The sequence below is a fragment of the Hylobates moloch genome, unplaced genomic scaffold, assembly GCF_009828535.3.
Source record: "Hylobates moloch isolate HMO894 unplaced genomic scaffold, HMol_V3 SCAFFOLD_23, whole genome shotgun sequence".
In the NCBI taxonomy this organism is placed as follows: domain Eukaryota; kingdom Metazoa; phylum Chordata; class Mammalia; order Primates; family Hylobatidae; genus Hylobates; species Hylobates moloch.
Window position 1 is genome coordinate 5119470 of NW_026652298.1, and position 19369 is coordinate 5138838.

The 19369-nt window shown below is 34.5% G+C and overlaps 1 protein-coding gene across 1 annotated transcript in view; it reads left to right on the plus strand.

The window, feature by feature from the left end:
- Positions 1 to 19369, plus strand: part of MTREX (Mtr4 exosome RNA helicase) — a 122068-nt gene that overhangs the window by 21186 nt on the left and 81513 nt on the right. The window contains exons 4-10 of the mRNA XM_032145182.2: positions 1658 to 1720; positions 2648 to 2760; positions 14024 to 14198; positions 15699 to 15789; positions 17349 to 17473; positions 18539 to 18637; positions 19108 to 19210. Of these exons, the coding sequence (XP_032001073.1) occupies positions 1658 to 1720; positions 2648 to 2760; positions 14024 to 14198; positions 15699 to 15789; positions 17349 to 17473; positions 18539 to 18637; positions 19108 to 19210 (769 nt within the window). The remainder of the gene's footprint in view (positions 1 to 1657; positions 1721 to 2647; positions 2761 to 14023; positions 14199 to 15698; positions 15790 to 17348; positions 17474 to 18538; positions 18638 to 19107; positions 19211 to 19369) is intronic.

The following is a 19369-nucleotide window of genomic DNA, read 5'->3' on the forward strand; positions in this document are numbered from 1 at the left end:
TATGTTAGACCCTATTCAGTTATCTGGGCTTATAAAAGATGGAAAAACATAAACATGGCTGGGCACAGTGGCCCACGTCTATAATCCCAGCACTTTGGGAGGGCGAGGCAGGCGGATTGCCTGAGGTCAGGAGTTTGAGAGCAGTCTGGCCAGCATGGTGAAACCCCGTCTCTACTAAAAATACAAAAAAAATTAGCTGGGCGTGGTGGCATGTGCCTGTAATCTCAGCTACTCAGGAGGCTGAGGCAGGGAGATTGCTTGAACCAGGGAGGTGGAGGTTGCAGTGAGCTGAGATTGCGCCACTGTACTCCAGCCTGGGCGACAGAGTGAGACTCTGTCTCAAAAAAAAAAAAAGAAAAAAGAAACACAAACTCTTATTCTCAAGAGGTCAAAAGCCCCTTCTGTGCTCCATGATTATCTTTAAGCCCACCTTTCTGTCACTTCTTCCCACTTTCTCAGCAGGGTGACTTTTCCTCTTCACAGGCTTGAGGATATCAAGTTGAAATGTCCTCTGATTATAACCTCCATCACCAAGGCTAATTGTACATGTCACATTCCCCTTCCAGACTAAGGATGGTTGTTCTGCCAGTATTCTTGGTTATGTCTTATCCTATCTCCACAGACTTTATTTATTTATTTTTAATTATTATACTCTAAGTTCTGGGGTACATGTGCAGAACGTGCAGTTTCGTTACATGGGTATACACCTGCCATGGTGGTTTGCTACACCCATCATCCTGTCAGTCTTCTTTAGGTATTTCTCCTAATGCTATCCCTCCCCTAGCCCCCCACCTCTCTACAGGCCCCGGTTTGTGATGTTCCCTGCCCTGTGTCTGTGTGTTCTCATTGTTCAACTCCCACTTATGAGTGAGAACATGGCAGTGTTTGGTTTTGTGTTCTTGTGATAGTTTGCTGAGAATGATAGTTTCCAGTTTCATCCATGTCCCTGCAAAGGACATGAACTCATCAACTTTTATGGCTGCATAGTATTCCATAGTGTATATGTGCCACATTTTCTTTATCCAGTCTATCATTGATGGACATTTGGGTTGGTTCCAAGTCTTTGCTATTGTGAATAGTGCCTCAATGAACATACGTATGCATGTGTCTTTGTAGTAGAAAGATTTATAATCCTTTGGGTATATACCCAGTAATGGGATGGCTGGGTCAAATGGTATTTCTAGTTCTAGATTCTTGAGGAATCGCCACACTGCACAAAGACTTTATTAATTTCCTTTTCTCTTAACTATTTCTAGAGTCTCTTTTTTTCTAATTGCCATTCCCTGTCAGCATATGAGCATTCAAAAGTTTCTCTTTTTGTTCTATGTTGTTTTCTACCCACTGTGTTGTTATTCTTCTGTGTTGTAGTAGTTTCAACTTTAAAAAGTACACAGTTTCCTCAGGGAGATAAACATCAGCTTTCAATTATTACCCTTAGACAAATGCGAGTAGATGTAATTTCTGAGTGTTGAAACTGGCTTTTTGCCTTGTTCTTAAAGACAGTTATTTGATTTACAGTGTCTGAGACAGTTAAAGTTCATCACTCTAGTTCATCAGTTTTATTTTCCAAACCATCATCCATTATGGAATGCTAAATACATCAGTTCTTAAATAGTTGGTGAGGTTTTTTTTTTTTTCTTTTCTACTTTGTTGTCAGGTTGCGCTTCCTGCAGATGAGGATTATTTACCACTTAAACCACGAGTTGGAAAAGCTGCTAAGGTCTGTACTTTGGGTAATACAGTTTATATAGTTTTGTGAGAGTCTCTTTTTCTTAAAATTCTTATTTCAAATGAGATTTTTGTATTTCCCACAGCATATGTATGTATGTATCAAGAACAAGCCAACTAAAGACAAATATAATGAGAACTGAATCAGTTAACAACTATGCTGGAAACCAGCCATCATGTGATGAGATTTTAAAATGTTAAAACCGTGATTCTCAACGTTTTAAAAGAATGTAATGAAAGTTATCAACCTTTCTCCAGAAACAAATACATGTATACTAGTTTTTGCCTATAGTTTTAGGGTTTTAACAGGCTTCTAATGAAACTGGAACTCTGTGCTTTTATTAGATGGATTTTGAAGGCCTGACAGACCTTAAAAGGCCAAGAAATTTTTAAGGTTTAATTTTCCAAGTAATTTTCTGTAAATAAAAAAGGCAGTATGGTAGAGTATGCATGAACTCTTAAAGTTTAATAGATGTAATATTCTGCCTCTACGGAGTGAACTTTACTGAGAGACTTCACTTTTTAGAGCCTCAGAGTTCCTACCTATGAAAGGAAATAATATCTATGATAGGGGTTGTTGTGAAAATTAGTAATAATATATGGAAAATGTGTTACACAGTGCCTGGCCACAGAGCTTGTTTTTGGTAAATGGTAATGATAATTTTATTATTAATATAATACACATCAACATAATGTAATAATTGAAAGATTAGAGAGCAGAATTAGCTTCTTTGTTGTCTGGGCAAAAATGTAGTTTACTCTTCCTTATTTTCACTAATGTGTAGTATATTTTCTAAATAGAATCATAAAGGAATACTCCCAGAATGCTTTGGGGGGTAGCCTGCTTGTGTTTTGATTTTAAGTATGCTCTGATATGACTAGATGTTTTTATGCAGATATTAATATTTTGTTTTTATAGGAATACCCATTCATTCTTGATGCTTTTCAAAGAGAGGCCATTCAGTGTGTTGACAATAATCAGTCTGTTCTAGTATCTGCACATACGTCAGCGGGAAAAACAGTATGCGCCGAGTGAGTAGCTTTCTTTTTAAAGTCACTTTGTTTCTTATTTCACTCTTTAAAAGTTTCTTTTTTGCTGTTTGTTTGATTTCTGCTAGTAAAGATGGTTTTACTTGTCCCTTTTGAACAATTTCTTTTTCTTGTCTTATTGAACCTCTAATACAATGTTTGCTTGAAGTAATAAAAGAGGACGTTCTTTTCTTGTTCCTCATATTAGGAGAAAAACACTCAGGCTTTCATCGTTAAGCATGATGTTACCTGTTGGTTTTTCACAGATGCTTTTTATTTATCAGTTTGAGGAACTTCTGTTCCTAGTTTGCAGAGATTTTGTTTGCGTATGTATGTATGTCTATGTGTATAAAATATTTAGATACTGGATTTTGTCAAGTGCTTTTTTTGCATTTATTGACGTGATTTTTTTTTTCTTCTGCGCAGTCATGGCTCACTGCAGCCTTGAACTCTGGGCTCAGGCCATCCTCCTGCCTCAGCCTTCCTAGTAGATGGGACTAAAAGCATACACCATCACACCTGGCTAATTTTTTTTTTTTTTTTTTTTTTAAAGAGACAACACAGGGTCTCAAACTCAAATAGGCTAGTCTCAAACTGCTGGACTCAAGCAGTTGTCCTACCTTGGACTCCCAAATTTCTGGGATTACAGGCATGAGCTACCATGCCTGGCCATGTTTTTGATATGTTTCTTAAATAATTTGACGTGTCTGATAAGTTATGTTTGATCTTGTTTTCTGTACAGTATCATTTCCCTTCTATCTGAGGAAATGCCTTTAGCATTTTATTGTAGTGCAGTTCTACTGATGAGAAAATCTTTTAACTTTTGTATGTCTGAAAATCTTTTACTTTTTTATTTTTGAAAGGTATTTTCCTTTGTTATGGAATTGTAATTTTCTTTTAAGACTGCCATTTGACTTGCATAGTTTATGACAAGAAATCCTAGCATACCTTTGATCCTCTGTACATAATGTGCCTTTTTTCCTCTGGCTGCTTTTAAGATTTATTTTTATCATTGATTTTAAGCAGTTTGTTTTTTATGTACCTTGGTGTTGTTTTTGCATATTTTTCTTGTCTTTGGGTTTGTTTTTGCAGTCCTCAGGGCTCTTGTTCAAGGACTCTTTTGGGCCACTTAAAGTTGTCCCACAACTCACTGATACTATATTCATTTTTTTTCTTTTGAGTTTCATTTTTGGGTCATTTCTAATGCAATGTCTTTAAATTTATTAATCTTTGCTTCTGAATTTTCTAATCTGCTGTTAATCTCATTGAGCGCTGCTTTTGGTTTTTTTGTTTGTTTGTTTGTTTGTTTGTTTTTGAGGCAGGGTCTTGCTCTGTCGCCCAGGTTGCAGTGCAGTGGCACAAACACAGCTCATTTACATTCTCAAACTTGTGGGCTCAAGCAGTCCAACTCAGTGTCCCGAGTAGCTGGGACCACAGGCATGTGCCACCATGACTGGCTAAGTTTTTGATTATTTGTGGAAATGAAATCTCTCTATGTTGCCTACACGGGTCTCAAACTCCTGGGCTCAAGTGTTTCTCCTGCATTGGTTTCCCAAAGTGCTGGGCTTATAGACATGAACTGAATGCATTTTGATCTCAGATATTATATTTTCTTTGCTAGAAGTTCAGTTTATTTTTGTTATCCTCCATGTCTCAACTTTTTTTAGCTTCCTTTTTTTCTTAATGTTTTCTTCTATTTCTAGTTTATAGAAATGCAGTCGTATCTGCTTGAACAGATAGGGTACAGTTACAGAAACGTTTAATGTCCATGTTACTACTTCGTTTTTCTGTATTATTTCCTGGTCTCTTTGATGGATTGACTTTCCTGCTTCTTTGATTTTTTTTTTTAATCACTGACTTCTTGATTATAATGTGACTGAGTTTTTTTTTTTTTTTTTTTTCCATGTTTCTTATACTTGAGTTTGTAAGGTTCCTTAGATGTGTGGATTTATTATAGTTTTCATTAAATTTGGGGAAATTTCAGACATTTTTTACTGCAAATGTTGCCCCTTCCTTTATTTCTTTGAGGACTCAAGTTATACTTACAGCAGGCCCCTTTAAGTTGTTCACAGCCCACTGAAGCTGTGTTTATTTATTATTATTTTATTTTTGGTGTTTATTCTGTGTTTCATTTCGGATAGTTTCTGTGACTTCAGGTTTATTCACTTTTTTTTTATTGCAGTGTCTTAATCTTAATACTAGCCAGTGTATTTTTTAATCTCAGACACTCAGAGTTTCCATCTCTAAAATTTTGATTTCGTCAGTGTTTTCCGTATTTTTACTTAACGTGCTGTTTAATTTTCCTCAGCTTTCTTGAGCATATAGAGTACTTTTATAGTAACTTTTAATATCCCTGTTTACTAATTCTGTCATCTGTCTCATTTTGGGATCTGATTTTACTGATTAAAAAATTTTTTTTCATTACAGGCTGTGTTTTCCTGCACCTTGACAAAACTGATACTTTTTTATTGCATGCGAAAACATTGTGGATTTTACCTTGTTCGGTGCTGAATACTTTTGCATTTTTATACGTATTTGTGAGATTTGTTCTGAGGTATAGTTAAGTTACTTGGAAAAAAAATCCTTTTGAGGCTTACTTTTATGAATTTTTTAGGCACGATCAGAATAGCATTTAGTCTAGGGCTGATTTTCCCCACTACTTAGTCAGTATTCTTCTCAGTATTCTATGCAGTATCTTGTGAATTCTGAGGTTTTCCACTGTAGCTGGTGGGAAACCACATTTCTGCCAGTCGCGTATAAGATTTGGTAATTTTTATCTCTTCTCCTCTTGGTTGGTTTTTCCCTGGCCTCAGATAATTTCCTAAGACTTATTCACAGATCATTACTACCTGAAGACTTCCAGATGCTCAGCAGATTTTCAGAGCCTTCTCTTTGCAGTTGTCTCCTCTGGTATTCTGCCTTGCAAACTCCAGCTGCTGTGGCCTTCACAGACTACGATCTTGGTCTGTTCAACTTAGGGAGAGTTCCAGGGTTTACCTTGGTTGCCCATCTTAGAACTGCAGTTTGGAAAATCTAGGCAGTAATTTTGGATTACCTACTTTGTTTTCTCTCTCTTGGGGCGTATTGTTCTTATATCCAGTGTATGAAACCACTGTTTCATATATTTTGTGCGGTTTTATCATTGTTTCAGGTAGGTGGGTAAAGCCAGTTTCTGTTACTCCATCTTGGTGTAAGTGGATGTCTTCTGTATTATTTTTAATGTACATTATATATTACTGCAATAGTGCACGTATTTTGGTAGATTCCTGTTCTTCTAAAATATATTTAATAACCAAGATTGTGTAGTCTTGCTACTCAAAGTATAATCCTTGATACTACCTGGGAACTTGTTAGGCAGAATCTCTAGCCCCACCCTACAACTGCTGATTGAGAATCTACATTTTAACAAGATCACCAGGTGATGAATACTAATGTTTGATAGGAACTGGGCCATTCTAAAAGTGGATGGATGGTGCTCGTTAATGTGGATGGCATTTTGCAATCTGTTGTAGATTGACTCTTTTGGTTTAACTTTTACAATTTATAACATATTTCTCTATGACCTTTCCAGTTGGGTAGCTGAATTAGGTACTCTTAACAGGGGATACCTAAAGAGTAAAGAAGACTGTAGAGAAAAGAAACATTAAAAAAATGGCACCAATCATCCTGTTCATCAGCCATTTTACCTTGGCATGGTGGTTGTCTTAGTCTGTCTTCTGTTGCTATATTCTGCTATAACAGAATACCACAGACTGGGTAATTTATAAAGAAAGGAAGTTTATTTAGCTCATGGTTCTGGAAGCTGAGAAAACCAAGAGCATGGCACAGGCCTCTGGCGAGGGTCATCCCATGGCAAGAAAGGGAGAGGAAATTGGGCCTAACTTGTCCTTTTAACTGGGGCCCGCCCCCTTGATAATCTCCTCCCAAGATAATGTAATTAGTATATTCATGAAGATGGAGCTTTCATGACCTCATCACCTCTTAAAGGCCCTACTTCCAAATACCATTACTTTGGCAGTTAAATTTCTACATACATTTTGTAGGGGCCATTTAAATCATAGCAGTGATCAAAATAATTCATGAATCCCGGAATATTTTTTTCCTTAACAGGTTATCTTATCTATTATTAGTTCCTTCCAGACCTTGGCTTATCTGGTCATTGTGTTATTAATTCCTCATTCCGTCATCTGTCTCATTTTCAGATTTGTTTTTATTGATTTTTTTCGCTTGTCATTATAGGTTATATTTTCCTGCTTCTTTGCATACCTTTTATTGATACTAAAACATTGTGAATTTTACCTTGTTGGGTGCTGAATAATTTTGTATTCCTGGTCAGGGCTTGTCTGGTCACTGTATTCATTCCTTCCAGACCTTGGCTTAGCTGTGTAAGTCTCGGTTTTTCTCTTCGTTGAGTTAGAGGAGTGAAGTTTGTATCTTATATTGTCATCTCAGCAGTATCAGCCAGTTGCAGAATAGTCTTTATCTCTTTCTCAGCCTTAAACACATTATGGTTCTCTATCACCCTAGTTATGTTCAGTGGAATTTCTTAAGAGTCCACTCCTGTTTAGAAGATGCTTAATTCACAAACCAGTTTCCTCCTAAGGCACAGGTATAGAAGAAGAGGTTTGACTACTCTTAGTTCAATTATTTTTTTCACTTAGAGAAACTAATTTAATTGCAGTATGTTTGGTGCTTTATGCATTTAAAGCCAGCATATGTATAGTAATTTGAATTTTGGCTTTTGTAACCTTGCTTTCATTTTTCCTACAAGAGGAGAGATTTTTCTGTAGAGGAAGTTTTCATATAGATATGCTGAAACCTGCTGTAAAACTTGGGCTAGGAAATTGTAAAGAGAATTTAAGAAATTCACCAGGATTGTAGATACTTGAAAACCTGATAAGGTTTGCTGTTGAAAACACTCTGGCAATTCTTCAAAAAGTTATAATGTAGAATTATCATATGACCCAGCAATTCTACTCCGAGATTTCTTATAATGTAGAATTTGTTATAATGTAGAATGTAGAATGTTATAATGTAGAATGTAATGTATTTGTTATAATGTAGAATTATCATATGACCCAGCAATTCTACTCCTAGATTTGTACCCCCAAAGAACTCATAACAGGTACCTAAACAAATCTGCACAGCAGCACTATTCACAATAGCCAAAAGGTAGAAACAATCCAGATGTCCATCAGTGGATGATGAATGGATAAATAAGTTGTGGTATATCCAGACAGTGGAGTATTACTCTGCCATAAAAAGGAATGAAGTGCTGATACATGCTCAAAAACATTATGCCTACTAAAAGAAGCTGGAGTCAAAAGATTGCTTTATTTTATTATTCCATTTATGTGAAATATCCAGAATAGGTAAATCCACAGAGAAAGACAGCATATTGGTGGGAGACAGAGACTAGTGAGAGGAGGGGAGTAAAGAATAACTGCTTAGTGAGTACAGAGTTTTTTGGGAGGTGATGAAAATATTAGAATTAGATGGAGGTACTAGTTGCATAACATTATGAATGTACTAAATCCTACTGAAATATACACTTTAAAATGGTTAATTTTATGTTATGTGAATTTCACTTCAGTAAAAAGTAAACCTGATGAGGTACCTAATTGTATATGCACACCAGATGTTGCACACCAGATCTCACATATTTTCCCTAGTAATGAAGGACTTTAGGTAAACTCCTACTTCACCTGTTAACTATAGCAGGGTGCAACATTTTATTTATAAACCTGGTACTAGGGCTAACATGTTGGTATCAGGTTGTTTATATATGTAAACCAAATACTTTTTCTGACACTGCTGATTTTTTAATTGTATGTGAATAGCTTTATTATATAATTTACTTACCGTTTATCTATCATAAATATGTATTTGAGTGAGTTTTAGTAAATCGGTACAATTGTTCAACCCTTACCAGTTTTAGAAGACTTCCATCTATTTAGTTCTCTTATGTGTGTTTACATTCAAACCCATTCCTATCTCTAGCCACACGCAAACACTGATCATCTTTTGGCCATTATAATACTGATGTAAACATTCATGTGCAAGTCTTTAAGTAGACCTGTGTTTTCATTTCTCTTAGGTAAGGTAGATACCTAGGAATGTAATTGCTGTATTTTATGGCAAATATGTATTTAACTGTTGAGGAGACTGCTGAACTATTTTTTTAATGTGGCTGTACCATTTTATATTCCTACCAGTAATGTATGAGGGTGCCAGTTTCTCTGCATCCTTCCCTAATCTTGGTATTGTCTTTTTTTTTTATACCCATTTCAGTGATGTCACAAAGTAGTTTTAATGTGCATTTCTCTGATGACCAAGGGTGTTAAGCATCATTTCATGTTTATCATTTCTTTATGTATCTTTGAATTGTTTATTTCAGTCTTGCTGATGTTTTAAATTGGATTGTTGGTCTTAATTGCGTTGTAAGAATTCTTTATTAGCATACGAGTTTTTTTAAAAAGCAGATGTGATTTATAAATATGTTTTTCATTCTGTGGCTTGTCTCAATTTTCTTTTGTAGAGAAAGCATTTTAATTTAAATGTTTAATTTCTTAATATTTTACAGATTGATCATGCAGTTGGTATACCTAAGAATTACCTAATTGTGATTTTGCCTATCCCAAAATCACAAATATTTTCTTCTTCGTTTTCCTCTTGCAATTTCATAGTATTCTTCCATTTAGATCTGTGATTCTTCTCAAGTTAGTTTTTCTGTAAGATGTGAGGAAAGGGTCTAAATTTAGCTTTTTGTATTTGGATATCCAATTGTTGCAATTGAGAATACTGTCTTTTCCCATTGAATTGAATTCCCGTAAATTACTTGTAAATTGTGTAGGATTGTTTCTGGACTTTCTGTTATATCTTTACGCTAGTACACTATTTTGATTACTGTGGCTTTATAATAAGTATTGATACTAGGTAATGAGAATTTTCTAACTTCATTCTTTTTAAAAACTGGGCACTTCTAGGTCTTTTGTATTTCCAATAGCATTTTAAGATTAGCTTGTGAATTTCCGACCAGAAAGCCCATTTTAATTTTGATAGGGATTTTGTTGAACTTAAAAATTAATTTGGGGAAAATTGTCATTTTAACAATATTGACTCAATCCATGAAAATGATGTATTTCTCCATTATTTAGGTCAACTTTAATTTCTGTTAGCAACATTTTGCAGTTTTCAGTGTATAGGTCTTACACGTTTTCTTAAACCTATTCCTAAGTATTTCTGTTTATGCTATTGTGAATCACATTTTTTCTTAAGGTTATATTTGGATTGCTAATAGCTTGTATATTGAAATACAGTTGATTTTTATATACTGATATTTTATCCAGCAACCTCATCGTGTTTCCTTTTTATTAACTTTTTTGTACGTTCCGTAAGACTTTCTGTATAGATGATAACATTGCCTGTGAAAAAAGACGGTTTTACTTCCTTTTCAATATGTGTGTCTTTCTTATTGCATTGGCAATATCTAGTACAACGTTGGATAGTATTGAGAGTGGACATCCTTGCCTTATTTCTGATATGAGGAAGAAAACATTCAGTCTTTCAACATTAAGTATGACGTTAGCTGTTTTTTGCTGGTTGCTCTTAATGAGAATGAAGTTGTTTCTTTCTGTTCTTAGTAGGGAATAAATGAAAATAAACAAAAAATTGAGAATTTTTATCAAGATATGTTGTATTTTGTGAAATGATTTTTCCATCTATTGAGGAAATCGTAGTATTAGCTTTTTATTCTCTTAGTGTACTATATTAAATTTTCTGATTTTAAACCAACCTTGTATTCCTGAAATAAATCTGGTTGTTTATGGCAGATGATCATTTGTGTATGTTACCGATTTCAGTTTGCCAGTACAGTTGTCACTCATTATGCAAGGAGGATTGGTTCCCAGACCCCCTCATATAGCAGAATCCACAGATACTCAAATTTCTGCAGTAGGCCCTGTGGAACCTTCACATGTGAACAGTTGTCTCTCTGTATCCATGGGTTGGTTCCTCATCTTGCAAATACAGTAGGGTATTTTCAGTCCTCAGAACCTGCATGTGTAGAGAGCTGACTCTGGTTTATTCTAGACTTTTGTATCATCATGAGGAATAATGGTATGTCATTTTCTTATAAAGTGTTTGGCATTGGTGTTGGAGTAATACTGGTCTCTTAAAGTAAGCTGGAAGTGTTCCCTCCTGGTCTGTTTTCCGTAAGACTTTGTGTATTTGGCATACTGCTTAAATGTTTGATAGAATTCACTAGTGAAGCCATTTAAGCCTAGGCATTTCTTTGTGGGAAGATTTTTAGTTCCTAATTTAATTTCCTGTTTTTTAAAGCTAATTTTGGTAAACGTGTCTATCTAGAAATTTCTTTTTTCTTTTATGAGACAGGGTCTTGCTGTCAACCAGGTTGGAATGCAATGGCATAATCGTGGCTCACTACAGCCTTGACTTCCCAGGCTCAATTGATGCTCCCACCTCAGCCTCCTTAGTAGCGGGAGTACAGACATGCGCTACCATACCCAGCTAATTTTTGTATTTTATTTATTTATTTATTTATTTTTAGTTTATTTTTTGTAGAGACAGGGTCTGTGTTGCCCAGACTGGTCTTGAACTTCTGGGCTCAAGCAGTCCTCCTGCCTCAGCCTCCCAAAGTGCTGGGATTACAGGTGTGAGCCACTGTGCCTGGCATAGAAATTTCCTGAGGTTTTAGATAATTCTTTATGTTTAATATAAGTATTTAAATAAAGCTATTAACTCCCTCAGTACTGCTTAAAATGCATCCTGTAAACTGATAATACTATGTTTCATTTTCATTTAATCCACTTTTTCATTTCTCTTTTGGTTCCCTTGTATGTTGTTTACTTTTCAAACGTGATTTTCCATATACTTAGCCGTTTGTTATTTCTAATTTAATTTGTGGTTAGAGAAGATACTTTATGAAATTTCAGCAGTTTAATTTAATGATTGATATGGTTGGATTTATATTTGCCTTTCGTTGTTCTTTTTGGGGGTCTTTTGGTGTATTTCTCATGTTTTTTTTTTTTGGATCCTTATTTTTCTTCCTTTACTGCCTTCTATTTTGTTTAACAAATATCTTTTAGTGTACCATTTTAATTTCTCTTGACTTTTTAGCTTTCTTTGAGTTAGTTTTTAGTGGTTATTTTGGGGCTTACAGTATGCATGTTTAACTAAATCACAGTCACAATTTATGGGAAATATTGAAAACTTGCCCTAATATTTTCTTCTCATTTTTGTACTATTTAATACTGTCATGTATTTCAACTACATATGCTATAAATCTAGTAATACAGTATCTGTAATACAATATAATCATTGCTTTAAGTTGTGTTTTCTAAAAATATTAAGTGATAAAAGTTTTATATATACCTTTATATACACAGTCTTAATTGTTCTGTTTTGTGGTATTGTTTCCTTTTAGTTTGAAGGGTTTTTAATAAATATTTCTTACAGAGTAGTTTTATTTTGCTTTCATTTTTGAAGGACAGTGTCACTGGATATAGAGTTCCTGGTTGACAGATTTTTTTTTCCTTTCAACTCCAAATACATCATTCTACTGATATTGTTTCATTCTACTCCATTGTTTCTGATGAGAAGTCAGCCTTAATTGTGTTGTTCTTTTTTATGTGTTGAGTTTTTCTGTTGTGGTTTTTCAAAGACTCTCTTTGCCTTTGTCATTTAGCAGTTTAACTATGATATTTCTAGGTATGGTTCTCTTTTGCTTTTTCCTGCTGTGTTAATTGAGCTTCTTGGATCTCTAGATTAATGTCTTTAAAACAAGTTAAGTTTTTTATTGTTATTTTTTTTTCCCTACCTTTTTCTCATTTTGGAATTTCCTTTGGGATACTTAAGGATGTTTTGCAGATATCTGGGTGTCTCTTATTTTTCTATTTCTTTTTCTCTTTAGATTTGATAATTTCTCTCAATTTATCTTCATGTTCATTGATAACAGTCATCACAAATCTGCTTATGGGCCCATCTAGAGAATTTTTCCTTTCGATTGTTAATCTGTAGGCTTGCTTTTTTTTTTTTTTTTTGAGACAGAGTCTCACTCTGTCACCCAGACTGGAGTACAATGACGTGATGTTGGTTCACTGCAACCTCCACCTCCTGGATTCAAGCAGTTCTCCTTCTTCAGCCTGCCAAGTAGCTGGGATTACAAATGTACACCACCATACCTGACTAAGTTTTGTATTTTTAGTAGAGACAGGGTTTCTCCATGTTGGCCAAGGCTGGTCTCGAACTCCTGGCCTCATGTGATCCACCCACCTCAGCCTCCCTAAATGCTAGGATTACAGGTATGAGCCACTGTGCCCGGCCTAATCTGTAGACTTTCCATTTGATTATGTTTTTAATAGTTTTGGTTCCTTTTTGAGACAGTCAGTTTCTTGTGACTGCTTCTTTTTTCCTACATATGGTCATACTTTCCTGTTTCTTTTTATATCTTGCAATTTTTTTCTTGAAAAGTTTAGATAATGTATGTAGCATTTTTGTATTTTCTTTTCATATATGTTTCTTATAATTCATATTTGATGTTTGGACAACTTCTGATTTTTTAAAAATTGCTTATTTCACTGGCTGGGATGAATGTTATTTTTATTTCCCCAAATACATTGTAATAAGCCTATTCTGGGCAGGAGCTGAATCTTAAATAAGGAGGCTCTACTACAATGTTAAGTTTAATGCTGATGTCATTGTCTATATTTAAAGAAAAACAAAACTGCTCTATTGTGTTCTGTTAATAGCTATGAAAGAAATTTTCCATAATCAGAACCTACCATAATTTTCAGAGGACTGACTTGTTAACTGTTACATGTGGGAAAAGAATACATATAGATTAACTTATTTGTGAAACTTGAGGAGGAAACACTTCATTTTCCAGGGGCTATAAGCACTTGGTCATCTGTATATGTGTGAACTCACAGACAGAGGCTCTGAATTTTGGAGGCCCATCTTAGAACCAAAGGTGTTTTCCTTGCAAGAAATAGAGTAACTGTTAGTAATCTATTGCTATTAGTGATTAAGTTGCATTAACTGAGTGACCGGAGTTAAAATGATTTTAGATCACTCTGTGTCATATTTATTATAATTATTAGTATAATAGATATGGTGTTACTATTCTTCAAAGTCCATTCAAGATAAGTAATTAGGGAAAATTTGGACGTAATTTAAATATTAACAGAATTTTTAAAGTCATAATTTAAAGGAAAAGTCTTATGATTATTTGTTTTCACATTTGTAGGTATGCCATTGCATTGGCCTTAAGGGAAAAGCAGCGTGTAATATTTACCAGCCCAATTAAGGCTCTGAGTAACCAAAAATACCGTGAAATGTATGAAGAATTTCAAGATGTTGGTTTGATGACTGGTGATGTTACTATTAATCCTACGGCATCTTGTCTTGTTATGACCACAGAGGTAATTCATATAGTGCCTCATCTGACTTTTCGTTTTTAATTAAATTAATGTGACTATTCAGTTCGAACCTGGGATGTTTTATTGGTTGCTCTACTTAGGTAAAGTATAGTACTTTATTTTCTGATTAGACTTAGGCAAAATGGAGAACATTTATCTTAAAATGTTCTGATGATAATACACTTCTAAATTACCATACTTTATTATTTGTCTCATAGATACATTTTTTCTTCAGGTATTTTTAAAGGTTATTACTGTCAGTGACATGAAAATATTTCACTGGTTTTATATACATAATTTTAAGGATTTGAATATATAGTAATAGTGACTCTTCATTTCATGTGAGTTTGCCTTCTTCTATATCTCAGTGTTGATACAAGTAGAAGAGTAACTGATTTTTATTTATTTATTTATTTTTTGAGATGGAGTCTCACTCTGTCGCACAGGCTGGAGTGCGTGGTGCAATCTCTGCTCACTGCAAACTCCGCCTCCTGGGTTCACGCCATTCTCCTGCCTCAGCCTCCCGAGTAGCTGGGACTACAGGCGCCCGCCACCATGTCCAGCTAATTTTTTGTATTTTTAGTAGAGACGGGGTTTCATTGTGTTAGCCAGAATGGTCTCTATCTCCTGACCTCGTGATCTGCCTGCCTCAGCCTCCCAAAGTGCTGGGATTACAGGTGTGAGCCACCACACCCAGCCAAGTAACTGATTTTTTAGAGTGCAGTATTATGTTTACCTTCTTCCCATAATTGCAGTTAAGTTTCGCATATACTTAGAATATCTTAAGTTTTGGACATGATTAGTTATCTTTACCAAGTATTTTTGTACATACTTTAATGATATCTTTGCATTTTCCAAGGATATGGTATAATGGTGAGCATAAATTAGCTTCTGGTTTGGAGAACCAGCCAAAAGCTTGCTCACTTTTCATTTTGTCGCCCGCCTCATGGAAGTTTATTTTCCATTTTCAAAACTTTCTTTCATCTGTGGAAGGTTTTCATTAACTCCAAAAATTAGGATAACAGTTGCCAGGAAGTATCCATGTTGCAAGAAAACGAGGCAGAAAAAATGGGCAAACACTCAGGGATGATCCAGTGTTTTGAATAGAGGATAATTTAAGTTGTACTTATATTTTAGAAAGTATGAATCTTGGGACGGCGCTATGTATAGAAGGAAGTTGCATCATATTCTAGACATGGAGAGTAGGGGTGATAATTCTCTCTGTGGATTGTATCTGATTAGTAGCTGTTTAGAAGCCATTTACTTTGCTTTTTATGAGAAAAGGAATATACAATATAATATATAATATACAACAATATAATATTGAATATTACTTTTGTTAATATTTGTTAAATAGTAAGTTCTGTAACTCCTTAAAATTATTTTAATATTTCCATTTAATAAAGAATATCCACAATTCCTTGTTGTAAAAAACAACTTTCATCTAACTATTAGCTGTTATGTCAGAATCCAACTAAATACATTTTTTACTTTTTTCTTTAGATTTTGAGAAGTATGCTTTACAGAGGTTCTGAAGTTATGCGAGAAGTTGCTTGGGTTATATTTGATGAAATTCATTATATGAGAGATTCAGGTATATTCAGTGTTGAAATGTATATCATGTATTTGCCTTCAGAATGACGTTAGGAATTTTGAGCAAGTTATTGTTAAATTTTGCTTCTAGTTTTGGTGTGGCTAGGGTTCTAATAAACTGTTGCTTCTTTATTTTTATTTACGTATTTATTTTTGAAACAGAGTTTCACTCTGTTACCTAGATTGAAGTGCATGATCCTAGGTAGGATCTTAGGTAGGTAGGATCATGGTTCACTGCAGCCTTGATCTCCCATCTCAGTCCCCCAAGTAGCTGGAACTACAGACGTGTACCACCATGTCTGGCAAATTTTTACTTATTTTATTAGTAGAGATGGCGTCTCACAATGTTGAGCAGGCGGGTCTTGAACTTCTGGACTCAAGTGATCCTCCCACCTTGGCCTCCCAAAGTGCTGGGATTACAGGCGTGAACCGCACCCAGCCTTGCTTCTTTAAATAGTGGACAACATGATATTATTTTTCCATTAAGATTTCATTCAAGTACAGCTCTTTAATAGTAACTTTTGCTGGGTGAGAAATGCAAATTCAAATAAAGCAAAAGAAATTAAAAGCTGGCGTGCTTCTAATAGCTCACCAGTAGAACTAATGTTACAGAATTTCTAAAACTTTTAGCTTGCAAAGTTAACTTTCCTGATTTTTATTTACTTCAGTAACTATGAAATATGTTTATGGTAAAAAAAAAAAAAAGTGAGGATTATGAAATAAAAATGAACAAAAAGAAAAACTTACAAATGCCTCTTAGGCCGTTACACTCTCGTAATGAAAAAGTAAGTATGCTTGGAACTTTTAGGGTGCTGGCAGGGCTAACATTAACAAACACATTGAAAAGTTAAATGTTTAATATGTACACACTTAAAAAGATTTGGTTTTTATTTAAACTAGTTCACTAAATCAGCCTGCATTTATGGAGAAAGTAATAGAATTTAAGAAATCATTTACCCTTTGAATATTTCACCCTTTCCAAATTTATAAAATTAAGCTCTTAACAGAGTTGTTTTGGTTTTAGAATCAGAAATCCTTTGTTGATTTGTTTATTTTAGGAGGGAAGCTGTCAAACTTTTTCCGTTTTAATAAAAAATGACTTACGGTTTTATCACTCATCAAGTCTTTCTTTCATCTCCAGAGGATCACAAGGATAATTTGGGTGAACGATGCCGTCTGGAATAGTAATAGTATCTTCTAAATTTGTTGCTATAACTTTCTACAAGTCAGTAACCATTACTTTTCAATGTGCAGTAGAAATACTGTTCTGCTGCCTTGTCATTGAGGCTCTTGTTAGGTTGTTTGGAAAGATTAACCCTGGAATTGCTCTTTGTAGGCTATTTCAGAGTACATTGTATTTATAGTGGTTTAGTCTACTAATTTTCTATTGGATAGATTAATGGTGAGAAATAGTTTTCAGTAAGGTTCTGTGGCTTAAAATATTCTTGGGTAAAGTCTGCATTTCTAACTATAAAGCTTCAGAGAATATAATTTTAGATATTATCACAGAGTGACACTGTAGTCCAACTATAGTCCGAAGTATATATTTATTTTTTTCAGAACGTGGTGTAGTATGGGAAGAAACTATTATTTTGCTTCCTGATAACGTCCACTATGTCTTTCTTTCGGCTACTATTCCAAATGCCCGACAGTTTGCTGAATGGATTTGCCATTTACATAAACAGGTATTTTTTCCTCCTTTTTTGATGTCTTCAGTATTCAAAATGTTACATGTTAGTCTTGCTCTACTCTCCCTATGCTTTTTTCCTGATGTTGTCCAGAATAATAAAAAAAAATTTTAATGGTAAACTACTTCTCAAATCAAGCAGCTTATCAAAATCAACTGACTGGCTTTTTGGAAATGTTGATTTCTGAGCCCCATCTCAAACCCACTATATCTAAATCTCAGGTAATAATGCCTTGGGAGCTCTAATTTTAAAAATTCCCCAAGTTGATCTGATGATCTGCCAGGTTTAGAAACTACTGCATTTACTCAGATAGTTATCCATGAGTACACAGAATTTCCCCTAATGTCTTGGTGCCAGGAAAAGCTGGGCATCTCTGGAGCATGTGATTTGATTTTTCTCATGTAAACACAAACTTTTTACTGACTTTCTGTTTTGCCTTTCTAGTCTGACTTTAGCATCTGTATATGCTCGTAACAGGCATTTGTTTATGTATACTGAATTTATTCTTGCTTTTATTTTTCTGCCCTTAATTTTCCTTTACACTGATGTTCTTATGAACTTATCTGTTTATAAGCTCCCTGATTGTGTTTTTATGACATTCTCCCATATTGCTTCTGTAGAATAGAAAAACCCAATGGATCTTGGGGAGAAGCTAGATCAACCTGCTGCTTTATACTAAGGTTTTGAAAAGCCTGGGTGGGGCAGAAAAGTTCCATTTTATTTCATGGATCCTTTGTATCACCGTACACCTCCTCTATAGAAAAATAAGCATCTTTCCGTAATTACAGCATTCCAGGGCTAGGTAATGGGTAATTCATGCTCAGGTCATGTATTTAGCCCTGGTTAGGGAATTGGTAAGTTGGGAAGATGGTAGTATAATTTCATAGACCTAATTTTTCTACATTTTTCTCTTGCCTGGGTTTTAGTGAATTTTTTGAAGTGTTTTCTTTTTGAAATGTTGAATTCATTACTTGATTTTCTTAAGATCTTTCAGGTTGGACTAAGATACAGTTTTATTTTGAAGAAATAAAATTTTGTATGTTTTATTCTTTCTTTTTACAGCCTTGTCATGTAATTTACACAGATTATCGGCCCACTCCATTGCAACACTACATTTTTCCAGCAGGGGGAGATGGCCTGCATCTTGTGGTTGATGAAAATGTAAGAGAGTAATTGTCCTTTTTAAATCTAAAGTGTCATACTTTATTGTTAATATCTTGTTGTTTTTTTTTTAAATTTTGAATTAGAGAAGAATGGGAGAGATACATTTGTTTGTCTTAGTTTTAATCAATCGATCTTGATTTTTTTGTGTTTTTATTTCAAACATTATGTTTGAGACTTGTGTTTTTCTTATGCATGAATCAGATTTCCCTCCTTTCCCAGTATTTAAAAATGCCTAGAGAATAGGGGTTCTGGACATGTTTCAGATATCTTATGTTTTGCTTTTCTTCATTTTTTATTACTTCTTTTTCACCTTTTAATACCTCTTACCACAGATCATGTTTGGACTATTTTAGTGGCTTTCATTATTATACTAAATTATTTTTATTTGGGGAAGCTTTATGTATGAAAAATGTTTGAATTATGATTAAGTATTAGTGAAGTTACACAGAAAAAGTTTGTGATTCCAGGGTGACTTCAGAGAAGATAATTTTAATACTGCAATGCAAGTGCTTCGAGATGCAGGTGATTTGGCCAAAGGAGACCAGAAAGGGCGGAAAGGAGGAACAAAAGGTAATTTGGAACTTTGCTTTAAGAGAATTTTACATGTAAATTGTATATTCAGATTACATTTTTTGTCTTAGTTTTTTTTTCTCAAGCTATGTGAAGGTCTAGATGATATATGATAAAATTAGATAAATATTTATCTTTTTTGTATGACATTAAGTATAA